Source organism: Drosophila sulfurigaster, chromosome 3, assembly GCF_023558435.1.
Source record: "Drosophila sulfurigaster albostrigata strain 15112-1811.04 chromosome 3, ASM2355843v2, whole genome shotgun sequence".
Classification (NCBI taxonomy): Eukaryota; Metazoa; Arthropoda; class Insecta; order Diptera; family Drosophilidae; genus Drosophila; species Drosophila sulfurigaster.
This window is the reverse complement of record NC_084883.1, coordinates 51,843,537-51,860,367: the sequence shown is the minus strand read 5'-3', so window position 1 is coordinate 51,860,367 and position 16,831 is coordinate 51,843,537. Positions and strand designations below refer to the sequence as shown.

Below are 16,831 nucleotides of genomic sequence, written 5' to 3'. Positions count from 1 at the left end.
TTAAGCAGGTATTACCACCTTATATAAATGTGTCAAATTTAAGTTTTATAAATGTTAATTACTACAAATAGCTTGACTTAATTATTATATTTTAGATCAATTCGAACAAATTGAGTCATTAACTAATTATAGGGTATATCAGAGTTGTGCACACTCGCCTTTAGACTTTCGTATTTGTGTTTGCTTGCGGTCGGTCATCAGACTAAATCCGAGACTGAATCTGAGATCGCGTTTATCATTAGTCAAAAATGATGCTCGCCCCCCGAGGGCAAAAAAAGAGGCAAAGAAATTGGAATTGATTGGCGCCAGACGGCTGCAGTTATTGTCTTTTTTAACTGGTATTTCCCAAAATCGAATTGCGAATTAAATTGCCCATGCCAATATGCCAGATGTGCTATCAATTGGAGTTGAAAGAAAGCCGTTAAAGCGAATCATTCAAATTGATTTGCGTTTAATCAAATTCGTCCTTATGTTATTTATAAGTCAACAAGTTTTCAAATTATGCCCAAGCATTAAAAGTGTTATCAAATGAAGCGCAGCTCCGGCTACTTTTAAAACTTGATATCTGTTCTGTTGTCAATAGATAAAGTTGGAAAACCGCATTGGGCATTAAACGTGTGTGTGCTAGTAAAACAAAAATTCTAACGTTTATGACTCTGTATTGGAATTTTTGTGGTGTAAGCTTTGTTCTCATTTATTTGACTATTTTGTGGCGTCGATGGCAAATTGGCGTCGCCAAAAGACGATCGATATAATTAATTATCAATCGCAGTGAATATGCCATTTAAAATTTGCATTTAAATTAGAACTGTCAAAATAATCGACAAAGCTGACAATATAAAAGACAAAAAACAACACTATTAGCCAAACTTAAATCCGCTTTAACAAATTAAATTATACAACATAAATTCACGACAGAAACGTGCGCATACATTCGATATTGTGATCCCTCTTTTTTTAGAATGTTTTATTTGCACATAAAGAATCCAATAAATATAAATATGATGTCTTGTTTACGAATTAAATAAATACGAGGTATGGATAATTAGTTGAATAAACTTCCTCGTGCTACTGTGGACTTACAGAATTAAGCAGCAAGCTTGTCTGTAACATGTCACTGAACTTTATGGAAAACAAAAAAAACAAAAAAACAGAATCGCATATTGTCGGAACTGGATTTTAATATTTATGGCCATAATCACAAATTGTCATGCAGCTGTATTCAAACTGCAACGATTGTCAACAAATGTTTTGCATTTTGCATATATATGTTTTGCTAATTGTTGTTTTTATATCGCAACAGAGCAGAATTAATGTCATCCCAAAAAATGTAAATTTAAATTAGATATTCTAAAGAATAACACCGAAATCAAGCCAACGTATTTCATTTCTCAGAAATGCATTTAAATAATTATATCCCGCCCAACGGAAACAAAGCTGCCACCATGTTCTAATTTCCGAAATCGATTGGTGAAGTGAATCGATATAAACGATATGTTTCTGTTTAGTATTTTGTATTGATACTGATTATTAACGGTCAAATTTAAGAAAATAAATAAAAGGTCAATTGTTTTGAGCTTTTAAAAGGGTTTACACTTTTATTTTCATAATTATAAATTAATAATAACAATTATATTTATTATAGGTTGCCAGTTATCTTTAATTTTCTTTCCTCAACTTCCTTCGAACATATAGAAAAATACTCGATTCTTGATTTGTTTTTTCGAAAAGTGTTATTTTAAAAGGAGTTAAGGGAAAAAAGACCGAAGAATAAGACGCTGTTTTAAAATATTCACCTTCCTAAATTCGTCTTGAAAATTAATCGTAATTTGTGTGTGACCAGCGGACATTTATCGAGATTTCAGTATTTTGTCATAAGACATGTATATTTTAGATCTTTACTTGTGGTCTACAACAGCCGGCATACAAATCGCGTTGTTTATATTGTTAATTTTATTTAAAAGTCAATAAATAATTAGTCATGAAAGAAAGAGAACTTAAGCGTGCCTACAACAATGTCGTGGCTCAAACCATATCAACTTCTCAAAAGTTCTTATTTGCGGGTAATCAATTTGGCGACATTTTCATACTCAGGTAAGCAAAAGGTAAACAATATTTGTGAAAAATGTCAATAAATGAATAATTAAACATTTATGCAGCTTAAAAGAACTGGAGAAGGGCAGCGAGGAGCCGCCAAACAAGTTTGTGATACGTCCGCAAGGAAGCGATGTTGCCATCAATTGTCTCGCCTTCCATCGTGACTTTCTCATAGTTGGCGCAATTGGCATCATCTATGGGCTGAAGTGGAACGAGGAAGAGGAAATTTTGAGTACAAAGCGAGCCTGGGAAATCAAAATTCCCATGCAAATTGATGCAGTCCAAGTGCCAGATGTAAACTGTCTCTGGCTGTGCCCGGAAACGGATGCATTGTATGCCGGGTGTGGCGATAATGTAATTCATAAAATTAATCTGGAAGATGGACGCATAGAGCGTGAATTCAGAGGACACACCGACTACATTCATTGCGTGGTGGGTCAGTCAGATGGACGCATCTATTCGGGTGCCGAGGACGGCACTGTGCGCGCCTGGTGCGACAAGCAACAGCAAGAGACGTCGCAAATGGAACCCTACAAAAATCCCGATCTGCTGCGACCGGATTGGGGCAAATGGATTGGTGCCATCTCTGTCAACGATGGTTGGCTCATTTGCGGTGGAGGACCACGTCCTGCTATCTTTCATTTGGACTCTATGCAATATACACGAGCCTTCGATTTTCCTGGACGTGTGCATGTTTGCGATTTTGTGGATGACTCAGTTTTCATTGGTGGCGAGCACAATCACGTGCAGTTCTACACACTCAACGGCACATTGCAGGCAAACATTCCCGTGGAGCATACGGCCAGCTACTCGGCAGTATGGCAATTGAACCCATTCAAGTTCATGTCAATAGCTGGTTTCAGCAACAAGTTGCACATATTAAAAGATTTTCGATTTCTAGACAGCAAACTTGAATTGTACACCGAAGATAGTGACGCTGACAATGAGGAACCATTCGACGAGGATGCTTCATTTTAGAGTATTTAGTTGTAAGCACCATAATTCTATGTAAATAAACGCATTTAGTTTTGGTACTGATAATATCATTCTACATTCAAAGTGTTTTTTGAATATAGCGGAACTTTATTTGAAAGTACTAATTTCTCAACCTAAATACTAAAGAAATTAAAACTTATGCAAAACTAAATATTACCTACTTAATGATTTAATTTGTACCTGAAACATTTTGTGTCCTAGGCAGTCATTTGGTTTGCTCCTCGCTGTCGCCAAGTGGAATAAATGCCGGCAAAGTTCCCAGCTTAATTCGCTGCCGTGGACCACCGAGGGCACCTGATGTTGTTTCCTCATCATCACCATCATCCAAATCATTCGGCTGCTGCTGCTGTTCCTCGGGTAGCACCTCATACTTATCACTATCACATTTAAAGTACCGTGAACTGCTGGGCGTCTCATCTATATGCATATCTTTAGCAACTGGCTTCTTTTGGACGGTTGCTTTAGGTTTAGGTTTAACTATCGCTTTGCTCTTGACGGTCGTCAACTTTTGTTGCTTCATCTGTTTGCAATAGTTGCAATTGGGCAGCTCGCATTTGCCCTTGCGAGCAAATTCGGGACATACGAATTCATGACGCATATTGCACTTAAAGTGGCAAGAGATTTAATAAGAAATAAAAAATAATATAGAATTAAACTTACATCAGCCGCTCGTGCGCAATAGCCACGTAAAAAGTCAATGCATATCTCCGCCTTGTGACTGAGTTTCTTATGCAGATATGGACAATCCTCGCGCACGCAAACACCACGCAAATAATAACGACACACGGGCATCTTCTCTAGCGTCACATTGTGCGACAACAGACAGTCCTCCTTCTTGCACTCACCACGCAAGAATCTGCAGAAAAAGGCAATATTAACAATTTAGAAATGTAAAGAAAGCACATATACCTTGAGCAGATGGCCACTTGTCGTTTATCATGCAATCGTCTACACTTGCCGCGACTGTGAGCCGCACATTTGCCAAGTCGCTGAAAGATGGCACAGGGCACATTAGTCTTGACAAGAGAGCGATTCAGGAGCTGCATGCTACGCTGCTTGGCTGTCATGAGATGGGCACGCGATACATGATTCGTGGTGCGTATGAAAACGTTCTGAGTCTTGGCCGACGACACATAGGTCAAGCCACCAATGTCGATGCGCAAACGTAGATTTCTATTGACACTCAGTTGAGGTGCGTTGACGGGCACGCGAGTCAAACGACAACCGGAGGGATCGAGCACAAACTTGGTACCGCGCACGAACAATGTGCGACCTGTAGAGCTGGTTGCTTTCTGCTGTTGTTGAGGCTGTGGCATGGCTGTCTTGGGCAACAATCTGTTGGCATCCAGTTTGGTTAGCTTATTCTTCGCCGTCTTTTTGTACATAACACCATGTATGCTGACCATGCTCAAGCTCTTATTCACGCTTAGCTTTAATATAGGGGATTTTAAGCTGCAAATGTATATAAAGTTACACTAATTGTTGATATTGTTATTGCGATGTTGTTTACCTCAGTTTTTTGCCAGTTACTGCATCATTTGTGCGTCTTAAGGCGTAGCGCGCAACAAAGTCGCGACTGCGTCGCTTCTTTACCAGTGGAGTACTGCTCTTGGTGTTCAAAGAAATGGCACGCACAAGCTTATATTGTGTGCGTTTGGTAGCTGGAACGGTTGGAGCGGTGGCTGTTGTTATAGTCGTCGTTGGTTGTCGTATTAGTTTTAACTTGGATATGCTAACTAAAGGTGGTTGCGGGCGTACAATTGGTGTGGGCACCACAGTCTTCTTAATTGGCTGCTTGCGCACTAGGCAAGTGCTGGCCTTGCTTATAATCTTCGCTGGAGGGGGCGTCATATCAGTAACAGCAGCAGCAGCAACAGTTTGCTGATAATACGTAATAAGCTGTTGCTCCTGTTGCTGCTGCTGTTGTTGTTGTTGCTGAAGCAGCTGCTGTTGCAGCAGGTGTTCCTGTTGCTGTTGTTGTAGCTGCTGCAGTTGTAATTCGCGTTGTCGCTGAAGAAATTGTGGATTTATATGAATTGCTGGACGATCCCATGACTGGAACGCATTATTATCAGCAACATTATTTGGTCGACCTTGAAGCTGCGCTGTTGAACTGTTGAATTGTTTATGAAAATTGGGATTTATATACACTTTTCGACCCACGGGTGATATGTTCTCTTCAGCGCTTATATGTGGCAGCATTTTTATACCGTTTATCTTGCTTTCTATTTTATTTAAATTATAAATTTGTGTAATATTTCAATCACAAGCTTGAGTTATTTTTCTCTGAATTTACACAAACACAAAGGCTCACAGCAGTGTGACCGCACATTGCATTCCGAAATATACCAAAGCTATACATTTCAGTATGGTCTAACTTTTTCTGATGGTGCAATAAATTAGCGAGCACATGTGAATGGCATATTATCAGCAGTGACAATTCTTAAAAACATGGGCAAGGATCGCGGTCGTGGACGAGGAGGACGTCGGAATTTCCAATCCAAACCATACAACAAAAATAATTGGCGCGATCAGAAGAAGGAACACGCTAAGCATAGCAATGGAAAGCCACACACATTTACCCGTAACAAGTGAGTTTCACAATTAATGTAAACGTTTTTATTGCTAAAGCCGGCTTTTGTCTTGAACTTTTCTTAGACCACCTCAACAAAAGTGCACGCTTCGTGAGAATCAAGTTGGCATCACAGAGTTTACAAATCCCGATTTAGCCGGTTTCACGGGCATCCTAAAATCACGTTTTTCCGATTTTCATGTGAATGAAATAAATACTGATGGGCACGTGTTGCAGCTCAACGACCTCAATGTGCCCAAGCAGGAAATACAACGTGAGTCACAATTTAAGTTCAAAATGAAATTAATGTATTGAATAGAATGTTTTTATACGTAGCTGTGGATGCTGCACAGCTGGAGGAATGGCGTAAGAAACTGGAAACCGTAATTGATAATAGTGTTTGGGAGCAGATAGCCGCCTTGTCCACAGCCAAATATGATGCAAAGATTGAGCAAAATGTGGATGTCGATGTAACCAGTCTCGATAAGGAGCAACGCACACAAATCCATCAGCTTATTAAACAGCTGTACAATGGCAAACTAATATCCAAGACACTTGACCAGCAGCCGCCCCAGAGCAGCGAAGGAGAGCAACAGGTGCCTCCGGAGACTGAGGCAGGCGAGGTCAAAAAAGTCATACGCATTGCGAAACCAAAACCCGGTCGCTGTAAGTGTAAATAATAATAGTAAACTCTTTACAATTCTGTAATGAATTAATTTTTATTCCAGCTGACAATCGTTGGAACTTCCCGGCAGAATATGTGAACTTTTTAGTGCACAAAGTAAATGTGGACACCAGTGAAGTGGCTGCCACAATTGCCTCACGTTTGAAGTAAGTATCAAGTAGAGATTGCGGAAGATTAATAATATAATTAACCATTTGCGCTCTTTAGTCTGCGTCCCTCCCAGGTGAATTACAGCGGTACTAAGGACAAGCGTGCGAAGACCACACAAAGCTTTTGCATCAAACGTCGCACTCCTGAGGCAATTGCACAAGCTGCTCGCATCATGCGCAACGTTTACATTGGCAATTTTAGCTTTAAGCCTACCACACTAAAACTAGGCGATCTGCAGGGCAATCGCTTCCGGATTGCATTGCGACACATTACACAGGAACAGGAGCACATCGAGCTGGCCCTACAATCACTCAAGGAACGTGGCTTTATCAACTACTATGGGCTGCAGCGTTTCGGAAATAGCGCTAGCGTGCCCACCTATGAGATTGGTGTTGCGCTACTTAAACGTGACTACAAGTTGGCTTGTGAACTAATCCTTAAACCGCGCGACAATGATGTTGAATTTATGCGTGTTATACGCGAGTCGTGGTGGCAAAATCGTGATTCAGCTGCTGCCGCCGCCAAGTTCTACAATAACAAGTACATAGAGAAGAAGCTACTGGATGGTTTGGCCAGTTTCGGGGAAAGTGATTACTCTGCTGCACTGCGACGCATACCACGCAATATGCTGTTGTTATATCCTCATGCCTATCAGAGTCTGATCTTCAATCGCATTGCATCGCGCCGCATTAAGGAGTTTGGTTTGCAATTAATACCTGGCGATTTGGTCTATGTCGAGGAGGATAACAATGAGCAGGTGGCAGCTAATGAAGAGGCTGCTGTTGAAGCTGAGGAGGAAGCTGTGGAAGATGATATGGATGTCGATGCCGACAGTTTGCAGTCAGTGGAAGAAGAGCAGTCAATTTATAAGCGCAAAGTTCGTCCTCTAACGGCTGAAGATATTGCCAGCGGAAAGTACAAATTGTCGGATGTTGTTCTGCCATTGCCTGGCTATGATATCACTTATCCTAGCAATGAATGCGGCGCCTGGTATGAGCAAATGTTGGCCGAGGATGGCCTCTCCTCAGAGCAATTGCGTCACAAGGAGAAGACCTACGCGCTGGGCGGTGCCTATCGTAAATTGCTGATAAAAACCGATGATTTGAAATGGAGTTTCCGTCGCTATAGCACACCTGAGGACACTTTGATAGCCTCCGATTGGGAGCAACTGAAGAGCATCGAAGTAACTCCCGAACCAGTTGAAGCTGAGAGCAAATATAGAGCTCTGTTGCTTGAGTTCACATTGCCAGCCGCTGCTTATGCCACAATGTTTCTTCGCGAGCTGTTCAAACAGGATACATCGACAGCGGCGCAAATGCTGTTAGAGCAGGAGGAACTACTCAAGAAGTCGGAGCAGGATACTCCAACGATTGCTGATGAAGTGACTGTCGAAGTTCCAGCAGCAGTTGTAGATGAAGTTGCAGCTGAGGCGCAGCCGCAGCCAATTTGAATGTAACGTTCGGCCATCACATAAAAAAATCGATAATGAAAATCAATTTACGCGCGCTCTTCGAGTGCGTATTCAAATATATACGTATGTGTGTGTGTGTTACTTCAGACCAACCACAACAATAACAATGCGCACGTGAGTGCACGTTTTCTCTCTCTCTCACGCGCTCTCTCTCTTTGTGCTCTGGCCCTTTGTCTGGTGGCGCTCTCTATTGGCAGCCGTGGGCAGCAGGACCGAGACCAGCTTGTGAGCGAGTCCTATTCCGTTACCTTTGCCGTTGTTTGCCATTAGTACGCTGACAAGCGAGAGCTTTGGACGCGCTGCGCAGTAAGCACAGTGTGTGTCCAACGTGTGTGTGTGTATGTGCGTGCGTGTGTCTACATAAATGTTGTAAAAGAAGAATAACAATAACAAATAACACCAAGAGTCGCGTGTACAACACACAAAAGATAAGACAAAGCATCTTTGTCAGTTAATCGAAACAAACACGAAGGAGATCTAAGGTGAATCACATATATTTACATACATATACATATACAATATATATTTGAGATTTGGGCGCGCGTATTTTTTGAATAAAATCAAAATCAAATACTTAGTTGCAATACACAAACAATAAATAGCAAGCTAATACAGAAATTGTGATTGATTTGTGGCCAAGTTAAAAGTAAACTACAACTACTATCGAACTGTACAATTATTTTGCATTGACTTTGCATGTTTATTGATTTTTGTGCGTGCTTTCGCCTCAAATCAATCGATAATGTGGTGTTAATGCGCTACAGCAGCAGCAGCAGCTACAACTTTAGAAAGGTGGCGGCGGGCGCCCTCTGTGGAGTGGTAGTGTAAGTGAGTAGGAGGAGTCGTTTATATTAGTTGTTGATATACAATTTACGAGGGGTGGGGGTGTTGCTTGATCGCAGAGGCAGGGTGAATTACTCATAATATTATTGCTGCCAAAGACTCATCAAAATTAATAAACTAAATGCTTGTTTGGCGTCGTCTACCCCCACCTGCTGTCCCCCTGCTCCTCTACCCATCCATTGTCCCTCAGCCAGACAAGCAGACAATGAATATTGGACATGATGTTATTGCTTGCGCGCGCACTCTTTGACCAACTAGGAGGCAACACGGCTACGCTTCACCAAACTAACTGCGTCATAGTAAGAGTTGTTTTTGGTGTGGCTCACAAAACTTGACTTGACTTCGATTTTTGTTTCCGCCCAACCCACAACCCCAAAAAATATGAAAAGAAAATCTTTAAGCAACTAAATTACAAATTAAAACTAATCAGTTCGTGGTCGAGTCGGGGAGGGCTTTGGAGGGGAGTTGATTAAATAAATATATCATCGATTTGCTCATCATTGAGAGAGCGCAGCGTGCATTTACACAAATAGGCCACGATTTTCTTCTCTGCCTTGGAGCGATTTGTACCCAAACCCTGCAACAAAGCCTCGATGCGTTTCATGAGGTCCTCGTTGCTATTACCGCTGTTACTGCTGCCAGCCACTACTATTGACGATGATGGTGGTGGCTGGGATTGGGGTTGGGGTACCACATGCTGCTCGTCCATTGCCTCCTGCAGCGCATCGTCCTCATCATCGGCGGTGTGCTCGATGAGCTGCCCGGGACTGAGGGCGCGCCAACTTACATTTATGTGGGCCGACGTTGTCACAGCCTGCTGCAGTTGATGTCTCTCATTGTTCTTGTGCTGTCCAATGAAACGCAATTTGTCCAGCAAACTCCAATCCGAGTGCTCTTTCAGCAACTCCCGTCTCAGCTTGTCTTGCATATATCTCCAGCGTGTTATGCACGTTTGCACTAATGGTTCGTGAACAAATTCTCTCTCAGCTATTGCCAATTAGCAATTTATGTATTTAGTTTCGCTTACCGTCCGTTTCCAGGGAAGTTGCAATGCTGCACCACAATTCTCTTTTCTTTTTGCGGGACTCGTAGGGAGTGTTGCGCAGGTCGCGTTTGTGTAAAATAGGATTGGCACGCACAAATTCAATAAGGCGATGGTCAAAGTAAGACATTGTGTTTGTAAACAAACAAACAATAATATTATTACTATAACAACAACTTTGCACTAGAGATGGGTAAGAACCGATGATACTATCTATCGATAAATCGATTACTGTAAAATATTTTAAACTAGATTCCGTTTTTGCAGTGAAGCTAAAATTGAATATCAAATTCATTTGAATTTTAATTTAAAGCAACATCTGTAAAACATTTATAAATGTCAATTTCGCTTTAATAAGAATTATGTTCTTATGTAAAAATACAGAAAATACTGCTGGTAATGTTTTAGTATTTTATACCAAAGTCGGTGCACAAATTTGTTATGGCAAACAACGGCGTACATTATAAGTCCATAATTATTAGGAAAATTGACAAACTAGTTGATTTTTTTTTTTATATTTAGGAATCACAAAACGTTTTTAATGTCAGTAATTTTTAATTAAAGCCAGGAATTCGAAATAGTATCAAGGGTGGTCACACTGAGTTCGACAAAGATAAATCGATAGCTTGATGAGTGCACGATAGCTCCGTAAGAGCTGTACTGTTAAATGTAACGACAAATTTGAATTATTACGCCCACTCACTTATCGGTTTTATTATTGATTTTGTTTTTATATACACGACCCACAACTACAACAACAACAACAAAAACAAAAGCAGGGGCAGCAGTGCTCCTGGGCCGCAAAGATGGCTGCCGAAAACTACCATCTGAAGTGGGACTCGCATCTGTCCTATTTGAATACTTCCATATCCACCCTATACAAGTAAGTCTTGAAGAATGCAAAGTTTGTGTTAGTTTTCTTGCTAATTTGATTGATTACACACTCGCAGAAATGAAAAGTTCGCAGACGTTGTACTGTACAGTTCGTACAACAATTGTGGCATCAATTCGGATATTCCCACCGTGGGCATATCGGCGCACAAATTCATACTGAGCTCCTGCAGCCAGTTCTTTGCTACTATGTTCGATACGGCGCCCATAAATCATCAATCGCCCAGCGGCGTCTTCTACATTGTGCTTCCGCCCGATTTGAGTCATCGTGCCATTCAAATCCTAGTGCAATACATGTACAGCGGCGAAGCCACAGTCTCCAACGACATTCTCAACGAAGTGCTGCGTGGCGGCGAAATGCTGAAGATACGCGGACTCTGTCGCACCAGTTCTGGCGGCGGTTCAAGTGGCTCCAACGCTGCTCATCATGGCCACCATCATGGTCTACATCATCAGCGCGAGCCAAGCGGCGCTGTCTACATCTCCAATGGCACACGCTCTTCATTAGCGCCGCCACCGCCACCGCCGCCTCCATCGATGTCGTCGACACAGCTTTCCAGTGATATGTACAGCAACAAGGCGAGCAGCAGCAGTGGCAGCATCTCGGCACGCTACTCCCTCGATCATCATCATACGCATCAACAACAGCATCAGCCACCGCATCACTCTCATTCCCATCATCATCATCATCAGCAGCAGCAGCAGCAGCAACAATTTCGCGGCTTAGGTGCTTCCGTCATGCCAAAAGACAGTCCAGTGATTGTCAAGTCACCGAAAATGGCCACTCATACGGGTGGATTGTTGAGTGTAGCCACCAGCAGCAGTAAGATGCATGCGAGCAGCGTTGGTGGTATATCCGTCAACAAGGAGGTGGCCATCGATCCCGAGGACAAGTGCTGCTATGCGGCGTCGAGTCAAGTCGAAAGTCTACCACAGTCCACAGCAGCTGGCTTAGCAGCGTCTGCACCACCGCCACCGCAACAAACACAAGCACCTCCGATGTCCATTTGCACAGAAGTTGGCTGCAGCAGTTGTCCACTGGCTGCGCCCCCCACCGAGCCCGCGGAGCCATCTCTGCGCCGGCCAGACTACGCAGAGCGCGAGCGTCTTGTGGAGGAATCGCTCTGCGAGCGGGAACGTGACGATGTGGGTTTGGTTTACGAGCGTCGTCTGCGTCGCGAGCGTTCCTGTGAGCGTGGTAAGATTTGCTTGCAATCCTTAAATTGTAAAAGTTTCAAACATGTTGCCTCTTTCAGCTCCGCCTCATGAGTACTTTCCGCACGATCCCTCTCACTATGAACACGTTGTGAAGCCCTACGAAGTGCCGCCAGCTGTTGTGCCACGTCTAGCCAGCTCACCGCCACATCCGCACAGTTTTCTGACCATCAAACAGGAGCCAACCGATTGGTCCAACAATCCACCAGTGACGCTAGCCAACGACAACAACAATCACGAGCACAGCCAGGAGGCGCCGCTGTCACCCAAACAGCCGCTGGACTTCAAAATCAATGCCGTCAAGCTGGAGGCGAATGCCAGCAATCCGGACGATTCGGAGGAGCACACGCTGCGTGATTACAACAACTTCAAAGTGCTCATTTGCGAGATATGCCAGAAATCGTTTGAGGACACCAAGACGCTGGTGCGTCACCTGGGCACACATGCAGCCGAGCCGACAGCAGCAGCTGCAGGGAGTGGCATGCCTGGGAGTGCCACAGGCAGTGGCAGCAGCAATGGCAACAACAACAACAACAGCAGCAACACTGCCAACAGTCACAGTCACAGCAATCTGGCGCTGAGAGCGCTGAAAACCTATGTGCCAAAGAAGCGACGCAGAGTCTCGGTGAGTGCCGTTGGAGTAGCCGCTACTGTATTGGACAAGCCCTTAACTCTTCCCATCCCACAGCAACAGGAGAACAACATGGATCATGTGACCCTGCTCTGCGATCTCTGCTCCACGTAAGTTTGACTCGATCAACGCAAAAGTGAGTGGGGATTAAAAACAGTTTTTACTTAATGCAGCTCGTTTGAAACGCCCGCGGAGTGGGTGCGACATATGAATAGCCAACACACGGAGATCGAGCTGGCCATGTTCAATAGCAAAAAGGATGGCGAGCAGAAGGGGTGTGTGTCCTAAAGCCCAGCCTAATCCCCAGCATCTGATGAGAACTCTGTTCTCTTGTTCACAGCAGCAGCAACAACAGTGGGAGCAACATCAACAGCAGCCCGTCAACGAATACAACTGCCTCCATCAGCCAATTGCAACACGCAACCGTCAGCTCAGCAGCTGCAACTGTGCCCCATAAAAAGTACATCAATGCCAGCCGACAGATGACCATCAGCAGCAGCAACAGCGATCGAGGTGCCACAACAGCATCGCCAGGTTTGACGCAGGCATGAGGCGGAGGCAGTGCATCAGATACAACTACAACCAAATTAACAGCAACAACAACAAGACCACCACCAGGGTCAGGCCACGAGTGAGAGAAGCAATAAGATGAACATTTTTTGAACAAAATCAAGTCGTTCCAGTAAATCAAAAGAAGAAAAAGAACAAAAACCAAAAAAAAAAGATAAATATTTATATTGAACAAATAGCAAGAACCGTGATCAAAAATGCAGAAAAAACAGCATATTTTATAGAGCAACTAAATTTAAAACTAAAACTAAACAAAGCTAATGGACGCTTTTCAAAGTGTCTAAAAACGAAACTGTAAACGAATCAACTTTAAGAAGGAAAAGTCAGGCAACGATGCAAATGAAACACAAAAAAAACAAAAAAGGAAAACAAACGATTAACAATTTAACTCTGTAGTATTTTTAAATCTTAAACGTAGTTTTAAAACTTTATTCCCCACTCGCGAACAAATAGCGCGCAATTTAAACTATACAACAAAACATTGAACAATTTACGAATTAAGCGAATATCAAACAATATGAACCAAAAATTACATCGTATTCTCGACAATGATGAAAGATAATCATTGAAAATTGTTTATTGGCGTTAAACGAAATTAATTCCGATACTTATTGGAAAAAGTATTAAAGTTTATTATCGAAATATGAATTAGGAGCAAATCGCTAATCTCATCAAAAGTCAAATTTTATGTCAAATATTTTTTTTTTCGAAATGAGTAACAGCAACTGTGGTGTCGAATTTTTTAATTTATTCATGTATTTTTTAAAAATTAAATACATTTTTAACTGTAATATTTTTGCTATTTTCTATTTTGTATTTTTATATTTGTACATGTAACGGAATTTGTTTGGAATAGAGTTATTAAGCATTTTGTAAATAGAATAAGTTACACATTTTTTTTAAAGTCCGCCGAAAAGAACTTTTTCAAAAAGAAAATACCAAAAGAAATCCGAAAACTATTTAATCTAAATGTGTGTACTTAGTAGTTGGCAAGTTCAATTAAAATCGACAAATTTGTAAATTGGAATTCCCCCAAAAATATACAAAAAGAAAAACATTCATATATATACAAAATACGTGCATAAAATACATATACATACATATAAATATATATATTTACAAATCAACGTGATTCTTAACAAAAAATAAGCATATGTACAATCGTATGATATGCGTATTTAAAACCATAATACATCCAGACATAAAAAAAAAACAACATTCATATGTACAACTAAAAATCGAATATGTAGCAAAAGCGTTTTAACCGCAAAAATAAACCAAAAGAAAATCGTTTTTAAATAAGCATAAAAGGAAACGCCGCTAAATGAAGATTAAAAGAGTAGCGAAGAGAGCGAAATGAGTTGCGAGCAAAAGCTCTTAAGCTTTTGAAGAGCTTTGCAGCCGGTCGACGGCCATTTTAAGAGAGGCGCTTCGCTTGTGGATTGTTAGTTGCCTTTTGGTAATTGCAAAGCAAGTGACAACTTTAAAAGAGTTATTCGCAAAGTATAATTTTATATTTTCACTTCGGTTAAATTTAATAAAAAATCCTTCGAAATGAGCGCAGAAAATCCTTTAACCAAAGGTAAGTTGCGAACATTCTGAGAGTTAATCACGTATACGCCGCGTAATCCAAGTTTACATTTGGGAAAAATTCTCTTTGTCGGTTGAGGTCTGAATAAAAGATTACATTGATTTGTTTTGTTATTTATTAACAACCTTAATTTCAAATAATTTAAAGTATATAAAAAGAAATGAGATTTATTTATATATAATATATATTTCTATCGTAAAAAATCAGAGCTCGCAAACAACGATTAATTGAATTTCTGCTTGATCTGCTCACTTCAACGACTTTTGTCAAAGAGAATCGTTCATTTTCTGATATATTTCTGGATTTCAAAATATTTTTATTCAAAATCAGCAAAACAAATATAAGAAAGAAAAGAGAGTTTTTTAATTTCTTATTTCTGCTTGGTCCGCTCACTTAAAAGACACTCAACAAAGTAACGGAATCGTTCGATTTCTGACATTGATTTGTGATATTTCTTTCCACACATTCATCAAAATTGTCTCTTATTAGCTAAGAGAGGGTTTAGTTCGATTATTAAGCGATAAAGTATCACCAATATTGCTCGTCACCAAATCTAGAGTGTCTGCTTGTAGTGGACATAATAGGAATACCTTAGAAAACCCCTTCAAATATATGACGTCATTGAAAAAGTTAATGAGGAGTGCCCGATTAGTTGCTTAGTAACTTATCAGCAAAAGAAATTTCTCGATATCCGTAAACAAATGTTCGGCTCGTGCTGCGAATCGTTATCAGAATGAGTTTGCTACTGTCGCGAGTTGCGAGTTAAGCTGCATGACGTAGCTATAGACCGCTGAATGACGAAGCTATTGATTAATTTAATCGAACCAATTCTCGATTATTCCGTTTAGGCTCCACTCACCCCGCTCTGCCAGATGATGGCGCACCACGTCTTTACTCCAATCGTTATTGTCCCTATGCGCAGCGCGCTCATCTAACGCTGAATGCCAAGAAGGTGCCGCACCACGTCGTCTATATCGATCTGGTTAACAAGCCCGAGTGGCTGGTGGATGTGAGTCCTCTGTTGAAGGTGCCTGCTCTGCATTTGGTGGGAGGGAATTCGAAGCCTTCACTCATCGAGTCGCTGATCATCGTCGAGTATCTGGATGAGAAGTATCCGCAGAATCCTTTGCTGCCCAAGGATCCTTTAAAGCGTGCTCAGGACAAGATTCTTGTGGAACGCTTTAATGCCGCTAGCGGAGCTCTAATGAAGATCGCTCTCCAGGGCGGAGATGGTTCTGATCTGTGGCCGGTGTTTGACATATTCGAGGAGGAGCTGGCCAAGCGTAGCACTCCTTATTTCGGTGGCGAGAAGCCCGGATTCCTGGACTACATGATCTGGCCCTGGTTCGAGCGTCTGCCTGTGGCGGAGTATTTCCTCAAGGAACGCTTCAACTTTAACAAGGAGCGTTATGCTAAGCTCAGTGCTTGGGTCGATCTGATCGTCAAGGATGAGGTGGTGCAATCTCATTACGCCACACCCGAGGCGCATGTGAGTCACTTTAAGAAGGTCGCTGAACTTTTCAAGAACAGAAAATAGACTTTCTTGAGCGACACTTGTATTAAATGCTGATCTTGACATTGAGTCAAATCTATAAATTTGTGTTGTTCATATAAAAAGTAATAAAGAACGCCATTCAACCAGAAGTCTCGATTTTTCATTTATTATTTATAGAGTTCTCTAGAAATAGGTAAAGCTTTCAATATAATTAGTTTTAGCCTTTATGGCTTGATTGACAGTTGTATTATTTGATTTGCAGATATTGAACATAGTAACGAAGTTTAGCTTTATTAGCTACTTCCCGTGAAATGGAATAAAGTGGGAATTTATTGTGGTTTGACCTTTTTTTAAGGTCACGCTGGTGACTTATGATGTTTCGCTTACGTAGACATCATTAATAACTACAGCTATGCACACAAGATAGAAATGTCCTTCTTAAACAAAAGGTCCCTCAAGCACAAAATGGATTTTTTAATAAGTAAGAGACTTCTCAAGAAAAACAAAGAGATCAAAAATAAATCAATAATAAATAATCTTTTAAAAATAATCAATTAAAATATATAATACTTCAGCTTTCAT

At 41.4% G+C, this 16,831-nt stretch overlaps 6 protein-coding genes across 8 annotated transcripts; 4 read left to right on the top strand and 2 right to left on the bottom strand.

The window, feature by feature from the left end:
• The first annotated feature begins 1,886 nt into the window (after window positions 1-1,886).
• Window positions 1,887-3,150, top strand: LOC133839805 (THO complex subunit 6). Its single transcript, XM_062271385.1, has 2 exons — window positions 1,887-2,094; window positions 2,160-3,150. Exons 1-2 carry the CDS (start codon window positions 1,982-1,984, stop codon window positions 3,073-3,075), a joined length of 1,029 nt encoding a protein of 342 aa, XP_062127369.1. The 5' UTR covers window positions 1,887-1,981; the 3' UTR covers window positions 3,076-3,150.
• A 13-nt stretch (window positions 3,151-3,163) lies between these two features.
• LOC133839804 (zinc finger CCCH domain-containing protein 3) lies at window positions 3,164-5,408 on the bottom strand. The gene is made up of 4 exons (XM_062271384.1): window positions 4,604-5,408; window positions 4,003-4,545; window positions 3,754-3,949; window positions 3,164-3,697 (listed from the first exon to the last, which is right to left on the bottom strand). Exons 1-4 carry the CDS (start codon window positions 5,293-5,295, stop codon window positions 3,299-3,301), a joined length of 1,830 nt encoding a protein of 609 aa, XP_062127368.1. The 5' UTR covers window positions 5,296-5,408; the 3' UTR covers window positions 3,164-3,298.
• Window positions 5,409-5,477: 69 nt separating this feature from the next.
• On the top strand, window positions 5,478-8,913 carry LOC133839803 (pseudouridylate synthase 7 homolog). Its single transcript, XM_062271383.1, has 5 exons — window positions 5,478-5,684; window positions 5,752-5,939; window positions 6,002-6,331; window positions 6,394-6,496; window positions 6,558-8,913. Exons 1-5 carry the CDS (start codon window positions 5,545-5,547, stop codon window positions 7,948-7,950), a joined length of 2,154 nt encoding a protein of 717 aa, XP_062127367.1. The 5' UTR covers window positions 5,478-5,544; the 3' UTR covers window positions 7,951-8,913.
• LOC133839802 (uncharacterized) lies at window positions 8,363-13,552 on the top strand. Of its 3 annotated transcripts, XM_062271381.1 has the most exons (7): window positions 8,363-8,454; window positions 10,636-10,739; window positions 10,807-11,945; window positions 12,004-12,587; window positions 12,651-12,703; window positions 12,767-12,868; window positions 12,934-13,552. In XM_062271381.1, the coding sequence occupies exons 2-7, from the start codon at window positions 10,663-10,665 to the stop codon at window positions 13,142-13,144; spliced, it is 2,166 nt and encodes a 721-aa protein (XP_062127365.1). In that variant the 5' UTR covers window positions 8,363-8,454; window positions 10,636-10,662; the 3' UTR covers window positions 13,145-13,552. The 3 variants fall into 3 exon arrangements, with proteins under 3 accessions (XP_062127365.1, XP_062127364.1, XP_062127363.1); XM_062271380.1 differs by having other exon boundaries at window positions 12,004-12,703; window positions 12,937-13,552; XM_062271379.1 differs by having other exon boundaries at window positions 12,004-12,703.
• Window positions 8,450-10,061, bottom strand: LOC133839807 (uncharacterized). Its single transcript, XM_062271387.1, has 2 exons — window positions 9,842-10,061; window positions 8,450-9,771 (listed from the first exon to the last, which is right to left on the bottom strand). Exons 1-2 carry the CDS (start codon window positions 9,984-9,986, stop codon window positions 9,284-9,286), a joined length of 633 nt encoding a protein of 210 aa, XP_062127371.1. The 5' UTR covers window positions 9,987-10,061; the 3' UTR covers window positions 8,450-9,283.
• A 189-nt stretch (window positions 13,553-13,741) lies between the features above and the next one.
• On the top strand, window positions 13,742-16,410 carry LOC133839806 (pyrimidodiazepine synthase-like). The gene is made up of 2 exons (XM_062271386.1): window positions 13,742-14,745; window positions 15,603-16,410. Exons 1-2 carry the CDS (start codon window positions 14,718-14,720, stop codon window positions 16,289-16,291), a joined length of 717 nt encoding a protein of 238 aa, XP_062127370.1. The 5' UTR covers window positions 13,742-14,717; the 3' UTR covers window positions 16,292-16,410.
• Window positions 16,411-16,831: the final 421 nt, after the last annotated feature.

Coding starts and splice junctions, on each gene's coding strand:
- LOC133839806 (XM_062271386.1), top strand. CDS start 14,718: ATGAGCGCAGAAAATCCTTTAACCAAAG. Junction 14,746..15,602: donor AGAAAATCCTTTAACCAAAG/GTAAGTTGCGAA, acceptor TATTCCGTTTAG/GCTCCACTCACCCCGCTCTG.
- LOC133839804 (XM_062271384.1), bottom strand. CDS start 5,295: ATGCTGCCACATATAAGCGCTGAAGAGAACATATCACCCGTGGGTCGA. Junction 4,546..4,603: donor GTAACTGGCAAAAAACTGAG/GTAAACAACATC, acceptor ATACATTTGCAG/CTTAAAATCCCCTATATTAA. Junction 3,950..4,002: donor CAAGTGGCCATCTGCTCAAG/GTATATGTGCTT, acceptor CTTTTTCTGCAG/ATTCTTGCGTGGTGAGTGCA.
- LOC133839803 (XM_062271383.1), top strand. CDS start 5,545: ATGGGCAAGGATCGCGGTCGTGGACGAGGAGGACGTCGGAATTTCCAA. Junction 5,940..6,001: donor GCCCAAGCAGGAAATACAAC/GTGAGTCACAAT, acceptor TTTTATACGTAG/CTGTGGATGCTGCACAGCTG. Junction 6,497..6,557: donor ACAATTGCCTCACGTTTGAA/GTAAGTATCAAG, acceptor TGCGCTCTTTAG/TCTGCGTCCCTCCCAGGTGA.
- LOC133839807 (XM_062271387.1), bottom strand. CDS start 9,986: ATGTCTTACTTTGACCATCGCCTTATTGAATTTGTGCGTGCCAATCCT. Junction 9,772..9,841: donor AACTTCCCTGGAAACGGACG/GTAAGCGAAACT, acceptor ACGAACCATTAG/TGCAAACGTGCATAACACGC.
- LOC133839805 (XM_062271385.1), top strand. CDS start 1,982: ATGAAAGAAAGAGAACTTAAGCGTGCCTACAACAATGTCGTGGCTCAA. Junction 2,095..2,159: donor GGCGACATTTTCATACTCAG/GTAAGCAAAAGG, acceptor ACATTTATGCAG/CTTAAAAGAACTGGAGAAGG.
- LOC133839802 (XM_062271379.1), top strand. CDS start 10,663: ATGGCTGCCGAAAACTACCATCTGAAGTGGGACTCGCATCTGTCCTAT. Junction 12,704..12,766: donor CTCTGCGATCTCTGCTCCAC/GTAAGTTTGACT, acceptor TACTTAATGCAG/CTCGTTTGAAACGCCCGCGG. Junction 12,869..12,933: donor AAGGATGGCGAGCAGAAGGG/GTGTGTGTCCTA, acceptor TCTTGTTCACAG/CAGCAGCAACAACAGTGGGA.